This window comes from Nannospalax galili, unplaced genomic scaffold (genome assembly GCF_000622305.1).
Source record: "Nannospalax galili isolate Female #2095 unplaced genomic scaffold, S.galili_v1.0 scaffold47, whole genome shotgun sequence".
In the NCBI taxonomy this organism is placed as follows: domain Eukaryota; kingdom Metazoa; phylum Chordata; class Mammalia; order Rodentia; family Spalacidae; genus Nannospalax; species Nannospalax galili.
The window spans coordinates 862,017-870,977 of NW_008357641.1; the positions used below are offsets into that span (position 1 = coordinate 862,017).

General features: G+C 53.9%; 1 protein-coding gene across 9 annotated transcripts in view; it reads left to right on the top strand.

The window, feature by feature from the left end:
- Positions 1-7,484, top strand: part of Adgrl1 (adhesion G protein-coupled receptor L1) — a 66,270-nt gene extending 58,786 nt beyond the window's left edge. For 8 of the 9 annotated variants that reach the window (XM_008855408.3, XM_017794942.2, XM_008855410.3 and 5 more), the window contains 8 exons: positions 42-108; positions 496-587; positions 1,217-1,385; positions 2,817-2,945; positions 3,063-3,159; positions 3,276-3,404; positions 3,582-3,599; positions 3,970-7,484. In XM_008855408.3, coding sequence (XP_008853630.1) covers positions 42-108; positions 496-587; positions 1,217-1,385; positions 2,817-2,945; positions 3,063-3,159; positions 3,276-3,404; positions 3,582-3,599; positions 3,970-4,712 — 1,444 coding nt within the window. In that variant the 3' untranslated portion in view covers positions 4,713-7,484. Of the gene's footprint in view, positions 1-41; positions 109-495; positions 588-1,216; positions 1,386-2,816; positions 2,946-3,062; positions 3,160-3,275; positions 3,405-3,507; positions 3,600-3,969 lie in introns of all 9 variants that reach the window. The other variant, XM_029557405.1, reaches the window with a different exon arrangement.
- Positions 7,485-8,961: the final 1,477 nt, after the last annotated feature.

Sequence of the window (8,961 nt, forward strand, 5' to 3'; positions counted from 1 at the left end):
CCTCTCCGAGCATTTCTCCACCTGGCTCCATTTCTTTTCAGCTGCTGGCTGCGGGTGGACAACTACTTCATCTGGAGTTTCATTGGGCCTGTCTCTTTTGTCATCGTGGTGAGTGGCACCCCCAGCACCAGGTCTTCTTCCTTCATCTGGGCTGGCCTTAACCCTGAGCATCAGTGCACAAAAATCCTTGGGTTGCATCCCCAGCATCACATAGAAATAACCTGAGCAGCTGCTGAGAGGACCAGGTTGACTAGGTCCACGGTTCCCAGCACTGAGGCTGGCACACCAGTATCTGTGGTCTGAGTGTGCTTTATGACAAGCTGTGATACTAGCCTCACAGCAGTGATGATAAGTAACCAACTGCAGGCAGTGGGCACCTCAGGCCCCTGCAGGCAGAGAAGACCCTGAAGGAAGGGCTGGAGTGAAGATCTAGCCTGGCCCTGAGCTCACCAAGGGAGGGGCAGGAACTGAGTCCTTTCCCCATCCCCTGCCTAGGTGAACCTGGTGTTCCTCATGGTGACCCTACACAAAATGATCCGAAGCTCTTCTGTGCTCAAGCCTGACTCTAGTCGTCTGGACAATATCAAGTGAGCCCCCTACACTGGGTGCCCCCACAGGGTTTCCTGAAACATACTACTCAATGCTGGTGCTACCTGGCAGGGTTATTGGTATGACGAAGGGTGTTTGTGCATGGTATGGCTCTACTTAACAAGGTCAGAAAGCATTTATACATCCCATGCAGCCTGTGATTTGAGGGCTGCGACTACAGGCTCAAAAATGTGAGTCTATCTGAAGGCAACTTGGAAGAAAAATAGGCTATGCCAGGTGTGGTAGCTTGTACCTCCCAGCACTCAAGAGGCAGAGGCAGGCAGACCTCAGATCAAGGCCAGCCAGAGCTATATAGCAAGTTCCAGTCTAACTGTAGCTATAGGGAGACCCTATCTCAAAAAAATGAGAGAGGGAGGGAGGGCGAGAGGGAGAGAGAAATAGGCTGCAAAGGGAGTTTAAATGATCTGGAAATTTGACCAAAATGATGATGCTTGGCCAGGAATAACCCTCCACCTGGACCCACATGGCCAGGAATAACCATCCACCTGGACCCGTGGCCAGGAATAACCCTCTACCTGGACCCACCCCTGTGTCATTCAGTAGGCCTTCTCAGGGCTGGGCTGTCTTCCTTGGGGGGACTTGGACTGCCTGTCTCCCTCGATGCCAGGTCCTGGGCACTGGGTGCCATTGCACTGCTCTTCCTGCTGGGTCTCACCTGGGCTTTTGGCCTCCTCTTCATCAACAAGGAGTCAGTAGTCATGGCCTATCTCTTTACCACCTTCAACGCCTTCCAGGGAGTCTTCATCTTTGTTTTTCACTGCGCCTTACAGAAGAAGGTGAGGACGACAGCTCCCCTCAGGGACATTCAGGGGCTTCCAGGAGAAAGGCCAGAGTAGAAAGGCTCAGGTTCTCCCTCCGACCCCCAGTGTATGCCCTGGTCACCTGCCTTCTGTGGGACCATTTAAGTCTGATGGGAGGAGAGCACAAGATTAGGGTAGTAGAAGATCCAGCCAGAAGTAAAGATTCTAAAAAGAAACAACAAAATATAATGGCACAATTCAGAGAATCAGAAACAGAGAGCAGACCTAGTAACATGCTGTCACAGCAGTGTGGGGCCTGAAGCCCAGCTATAGATGGGAGACAACTGGGTACCACCCTGTTACATTTCCTACCTTAATCGTTCTCCAAAGACTATGAATTTTGTGGTGACAGAAAGGTCTTTTTAAAAGATTTTGTTTTTAATTATATGTTTGGGGAGGGGTGCTATGTGGGTATGTGCACGTGAGTACAGGTGCCCTTGGAGACCAGATGTTTGGGTCTCCCTAGAGGTAGAGTTATGGATAGTTGTGAGCTGCCTGATGTAGGTCCAAGAACATACATGCTCTTAACCCTGAGCCATCACTGCAGCCCCTGAAGAAGGTCCCTTTTAAAAAACAGATATGAGCTGGGCATGGTAGTACACACAGAGGCAGGCGATCTCTGTGAGTTCAAGGCCAGCCTGATCTACATAGTGGTTTCTAGGCCAGCTGGGTCTAAAGAGAGACCGTCTCAAAAAGACCAAAGAATAAAATAAAATAAAAATTAAAAATAAGTAAAGAATAAATATGAGGTCAGGCGTGGTGGCACACTCCTTTAATCCCAGCACTCGGGAGACAGAGGCAGGCGGATCTCTGTGAGTTTGAGGCCAGCCTGGTCTACATAGTGAGTTCCAGGACAGCTGGAGCTACAGAGAGACCCTGTCTCAAAAAGACCAAAAAAAAAGAAAAGATATGTTCAAGTCTGGACCTAAAAAAATCATAAGGGCTAGGGATGTAGCTCAGTTGGTAGAGTGCTTACCTAGCATGTACAAGGCCTGGGTTCCATCCCCAGCACCACATAAACCAGGCAGAGTGGTGCATGCCTATAATCTTAGCACTGGAGAGGTAGAGGCAGGAGGACTAGGAGTTCAAAGTCATCCTGGCACTTGGCAAATGTTCCTTAAAGATCAGTTGAGGGGGCTGGAGAGATGGCTCAGCAGTTAAGAACACTGGCTGCTCTTACAGAGGACCCAGAAAGTTGGAGGTGGACAAAAGAGGATGGACCCCAGTGAAAACAGCCTGGATGGCTGGCCATTGGGGACAAGGACAGCAAGGTTCTGTGGCCTGCTAGCTGCTCAGATAGAGCTCTGTCTCTGGACTCCCAAAGCACCCTCTCCCTTGGCCAGCCTGAGGGTGGCTGATGGCAAAGGAGGCAGGCATACCTGCCAGCTGACTGTCCACCTTCCCCAGGTGCACAAGGAGTACAGCAAGTGCCTGCGTCACTCCTACTGCTGCATCCGCTCTCCACCTGGGGGTACTCACGGCTCCCTTAAGACCTCAGCCATGCGAAGCAACACCCGATACTACACAGGAACCCAGGTACCAGGGCGGGGCAGGTGCACCTGGCAGGACTCCTTGAGGCCAAGAGACAAGAGTGCTTAGCAGGGTGGGTGGGGTGGTCCTAGGGACCCCCTCATGTCTGGGCTGTGTCCCCAGAGCCGAATCCGGAGGATGTGGAATGACACTGTGAGGAAACAGACAGAATCCTCCTTCATGGCAGGTGACATCAACAGTACCCCAACCCTGAACCGAGGTGAGAAGGTGTTCCCCCCACCCCCACCCCCGGCCCTAGTTCTTCTCACAGATGCTCCAGGCCCCAGGTCTCTGGGCTTTCTTCTAACTTCTGACACCACCCCCCAACTTGGGCAGGTACCATGGGAAACCACCTACTGACCAACCCTGTGCTGCAGCCCCGTGGGGGCACCAGCCCCTACAACACCCTCATCGCCGAGTCGGTGGGTTTCAATCCCTCCTCACCCCCTGTCTTCAATTCCCCAGGTGAGAGCACTTGGGCAGCCTGGGTACCAGGGAGGAGGCAGCACCCCGGGTCAGGAGGACCCCGGGCCAGGTCCTGAGAGGCCTCTGCTTGGGGCATCCTCAGCACCTGACCTGGATCAGGGACCATATCCTCAGCTGACTCTTCTCTTCTCTTTTCTTGCGGGCTGATGTCTGCAGGGAGCTACAGGGAACCCAGTAAGTACCACTCTATCGTGGAAGCATTTCCAAAGTGGGAGCAGGAACAAGGTAGTGAACTCTGGTGGCCTCCTATAGGGACAGGAAACTTGAGGTACTCCTACCACAGGCTATAGCAAGGCAGCCAGATGGAGTCTGGGCCTTCAGGTAGGGAATAAAAGTGAGGCAATCAACGAGGCTGGGGAGTGGGTCCAGCTACACAGGCTGAGGTTGTGAACCTTCTGTTGGGAGGGATCCCTGGAGGAACTGGCCCCACAGCAGGTGAAGAGAGGACCCTCAAGAGCAGAGTCCCTCCAGACAGCTCCGCCTCAACTCCGCTTGCCCACGCGTGTGGCCAGGCTGGGTCCTGACAGGCCCCTCTGCCCTGCAGAGCACCCCTTGGGAGGCCGGGAAGCCTGTGGCATGGACACCCTACCCCTTAACGGCAACTTCAACAACAGCTACTCCTTGCGAAGTGGGGATTTCCCTCCGGGGGATGGGGGTCCTGAGCCACCCCGAGGTCGGAACCTGGCGGATGCTGCCGCCTTTGAGAAGATGATCATTTCGGAGCTAGTGCACAACAACCTGCGGGGGAGCAGCAGTGGGGCCAAAGGCCCTCCACCTCCCGAGCCGCCTGTGCCACCCGTGCCAGGGGGCAGCGGGGAGGGTGAGGCTGGCGGGCCCGGAGGTGCTGACCGCGCAGAGATTGAACTTCTCTACAAGGCCCTGGAGGAGCCACTGCTGCTGCCCCGGGCCCAGTCGGTGCTGTACCAGAGCGATCTGGACGAATCCGAGAGCTGCACAGCAGAAGATGGGGCTACCAGCCGGCCCCTCTCGTCCCCTCCTGGCCGGGACTCCCTCTATGCCAGTGGGGCCAACCTACGGGACTCGCCCTCCTACCCGGACAGCAGCCCCGAGGGGCCCAGCGAGACCCTGCCCCCACCACCACCGGCACCCCCTGGGCCCCCTGAAATCTACTACACCTCACGCCCGCCGGCTCTAGTGTCTCGGAATCCCCTGCAGGGCTACTACCAGGTGCGGCGGCCCAGCCATGAGGGCTACCTGGCAGCTCCCGGCCTTGAGGGGCCAGGGCCCGATGGGGATGGGCAGATGCAGCTGGTCACCAGTCTCTGAGGGGCCTCGTGGACCAGAGGCTGGGGGCCTGGCCTGGGAAGGAACCCATAGAGGGGCTCTGGTGGGAGTGGGGACTGATGAAGGCAGTGGCTGGTGGGCTGCTCTCTCCCCAAGTGCCCCTCCGCCGTGGCCCTACAGACCCGTTAGGGGTTCTGACGTGGGCCCCAGGTGCCAGGGTTTGCAGACAGGGTTTCCACCAGCCACATGTACCAGCTCTGTCTGGGAGAGTGCAGTGAGGAGGAGCCCCAAGGTCCCCAGAAGTGAGGAGTGAGAAACTGGCAGGTGCATCCGCTTCTGACACCCCTATCCCTGAAGGTAGCAAGGGATGTGGCTTCCTTGGATGCAATTTCTGAGGTCGCCAAAGGTCCTGCAGGATCCAGCCTGTCAGCTGCTCCTCTCCCAACTACCAGAAGGCAGCAGTGGGGCAGCAGGACAGATGGACAGGATCTTCCTGCACTACAGTCCCTGCCCCCTGGAGACTGGGCCTTACACCTTGAGAAAGTCCAGGCACGGGATGGGCAGTTGATGGCTGGTAGTTTAAAGGTGGAACTTTATGTCAAGCTCCTTTCCCCCTTGCTATTGGTCCCTGCCCCTCAGTCCCCAGAGTGCACCCTATAACCCCCTCCTCCCTTGGGATGACTCCTGATGAAGCACAACTCCCTGCAGGGCCCCTAGCCCACAGGGGCGGCCATAATTTGGGCAGTTCCCAGTCCTGTGGGCTGGGCTATCTGGGGAGCACATTTGGGGTCTGGGGCTCCCTGAGGAGTGGGTCCTGGGCTTAGATCTTTCCCTAGGGGCCCTCTTACCCTTTCTTCTCCTTCCCTATTACTGTAAATATTTCAACAAAATGGAAAAAAAAAAAGACAAAAAAAAAAAATCTCATCACTTGAAGCCACCGGGCACCTGCAGCCCAGGCCAGCCTGGACTTTCCCAAGCAGAGTGGCAACGCCAGCCCTGGCAGCCAGAACTTTTCATGTATGTGCATCCAGCCAGGTGGGCAGCGGCCAGAGCAGCTTTTTACACTCCAGAGACATCTAGAAGCAACAGCGGAACAAAGAACCTATCCCTGTCACCTTTGCTCTGTCTGCCCTCCTCCCCCATCAAGCAGTCCTCCTGGGGCGTGTACCTCACTGCCTGCCCCAGGACCAGAGGCCTGGTCCCCTCCTGCTCCCCACTGGCCAGGGGAAATGCCCTCATGCCCAAAGATGCTTTTGCCAAGATGGCTGCACTACCCCCTTTGAGTTCCTGCTTCTTGTATGTCGCTTTGGGACTTTTGGCAGATGGGAAGAGGCTGGCTTCCTATCCTGAGGGGTGCAGGAAGGAGGGGTGTGGAAAGCAGAAGATTGGAGAGTGAATCTTGTGATGGAGGGGGAGGTGGCAGTAGTGAAGTAATCTCTGGGGGAGGTGGGACAAAGGTGAGAGGTCACTTTATCATCCACAGGGGGCCAAGGTCCGGGGTCAGGGAGCCCAACTATGTGCTGAAGACTCCACCCCAAGACCTCAGCCAGACTTACGGTGTGTGCTGAGCACCTTCCAGCCCTTAAGCCTGGCCTGCCCTCCCCCCAGTTCTTTGGGGGTAGTAGCATAGTTCTGTTGCCACAGTTGTGGGTCCCTTCATTGCCATCTCCCAGAGGTGAGCCTGTACCTCTGCTGACCTCACCCTGTCTCCCCTGTCTCACAAGTGCCATGAGTTTTCAGACATCCTTGGGTCTCAGCCTGCTGCTGCCATGAACTTCTTTGGGTTACAGGGAAGGAGCTTAGGAAGGGACTGAGAAGGGGACGGGTAGGTAGCTGGAAGAACCCTTTTTGCTGCTAGAAAGCCCTTTCCCTTCTGGGAAACAGGCTGGCTTGTCCCCATTAAGAAGGGGAGAAGGGGCCAGACCAAAGATGGTTTGTGCAGTGGGGGAACAGATGTGAGAAGAAAGCAGGGTCTGTTTCATCTCTGTTTTTTTCTGGTACAAATTGTAACCTCTCACCGGAAGACTAAGGGTCAGCCTAGATAGGGAAGAGGACAGAAGATGGGGCCAGTCTTGCCAGGCAGCTGTAAGTAGAGTAGGAAATGGCTCTGCAGCCCTCACCTAACTTCACTGGGACTAGCTGTGGATGTGTGGAGGGGCTGGCCCAGGAAACTAGAGTTAGCCCAGCCTGGACCTGAGGCTCCTCAGACACCAGTAAAGCTCCCCAGGAGTTAGAAGGCACAAGGGTCCTGCTCCCTCTCTCCTGCACAGTCCTCCGTCTCCAAATGTGGATGGCTGAGGATAGAGGATGCCTTGGCTCCTACTCCAGCCAGAATCACCGTCACGGGGGATTCCCAGTCCACAAAGTTGTGGGGCTGGATGCACCAGAGAACCCAGGTGTGCCCCACCCCAACCAGACCTGGTGCCTTGATGCCCCCCACCCCAGCTGGGACGGTATAAGGAAGGGTCTTGGTCTCCTCTCCTACTCCCTTCCTTGGGCTCCTGAACTCATTTGCTCCTAAATCTTGCTCATTCTTTCTGGATTTTTTTTTTTCTCTTGGGTTTCCCCAGCTTCCCCTTTCTCATGTTACCACCTCCTCTGTGTCTTTCTCTGTCTGTTTTCCTCTCTCCTCATCCTTCATTTCTCCATCCATTCGGGCCTCCCTGGTTCCATATCCCAGCCCCTCCCTTCCTTGGTCTCCTTTTCGATATGCCAAACCAATTTTGGGTCGAGTGCATTTAACGAGAACAAAACAAAAGGCTCATAACAAGAACGTTTCAGAAAAAAACAAAAAGTTTAAAAAAATTGTTGAGTCAAAAAAAATCAAACAATAAAGAAATTAAGATTTCTTGGAATGATGAGTGGTGTGATTCATTTGGGGCTGGGGAGGGGAAAAAAATGGAGCAGGTCTGCTCAGAGTCCCAGGAAACTACACCAGCATTTGGAAGTTAGCTAAGCATGGTGGTGCATGTCTGTAATCCCAACATGAGAGAAGCTGCAGCAGGAAGATCAAAACAACCCTTGAAGGCAGGCGTGATGGCGCACACCTTTAGTCCCAGCACTCGGGAGGCAGAAGCAGGCGGATCTCTGTGAGTTCAAGGCCAGCCTGGTCTCCATAGTGAGTTCCAGGACAGCTGGGGCTACAGGGAGACCCTGTCTCGAAAAGGAAAGAAAAAAAAAAACCTTGAAACCCACAGGGTCTGCCCATTCTCAGTACATCCCTGAGTGGTTCTTCGGTAGTTTCCTCTGACCTTCACTGGCATTCCAAGGTGCATATTTAGAGCTCTGTTTACAGATGTAGCACCTAAGTGCACATCCAGATCTCTTCACTATGCTACACTGTATCTCAAGCCCTTTCTGGCCTGGACACTTATTCCTACACTCCAGCAAAACATGGAGGTGACAGATTTCCTGTCTGGATTCCCCCCTGGAATGGAGAATTTTCAACCTGACAACATTGGAATTGAACTGCATCTTTTACATTGTTCAAATGTAACTGCTTAGAAAGAGATGACCCCTCAAACAATTTGGAGAACCTGTGTGCCTCTAGCACCTCCTTCCCAGACTCCACACTATGCCATGGTCTCATTTCTAACCTGTTGGCCAACCCTAGACCTTTTCTCTACCTACATCCACTTCCTGGAGCTTTTGACCCATTGCCTATATGCATATGACCCCTAAAGTTGGATCTCCAGACTGTCAGCCAGCCACCTACCTGCTAGTTCCACACGGCACCCTGGGAGGTTGGTAGATCTCATCCTTGACTTGTCCTACCCCTGACTCTCCCCACAGCTCCTCCTACTGGGTTCCCCACCTTGGATGAGCCCATGCATCCCTCCACTCAAGCTGACACTGGTGGTATGTCTCGAACTTGTTTCATGCCCCATATTGAGCCTCACAGTAAATAGAATGGCAGCTCTAACTTTGTTTTGCTCTTTAAACAGGGTCTCATGTAGCCAAGGTTCACCTTCAACTCATTATGTAGCCAAAGAAGGCGGTAAACTTCTGATCCTCCTGCCTCCACCCCCTAAATAGTGGTATTACAGTGGTGTACTACTGTGATGGCTAATCCTGGATGTCAACTTGATTGGATCTGGGATTAACTGAAATGAAAGAGATCTTCTTGATTGGATCATCTAAAACCGGAAGACACACCCTAAATGTGGGCGTTACCTTCTGATGGCAGCCGGTATAAAAGACCAAGGCAGAGGAGAACACCAGGCTTCTTGATGCTTGCCTTCTCTCTTACTGGTGAGTTCGTCTTGCTGCTGTAGACTGAAGACTAGCTGAT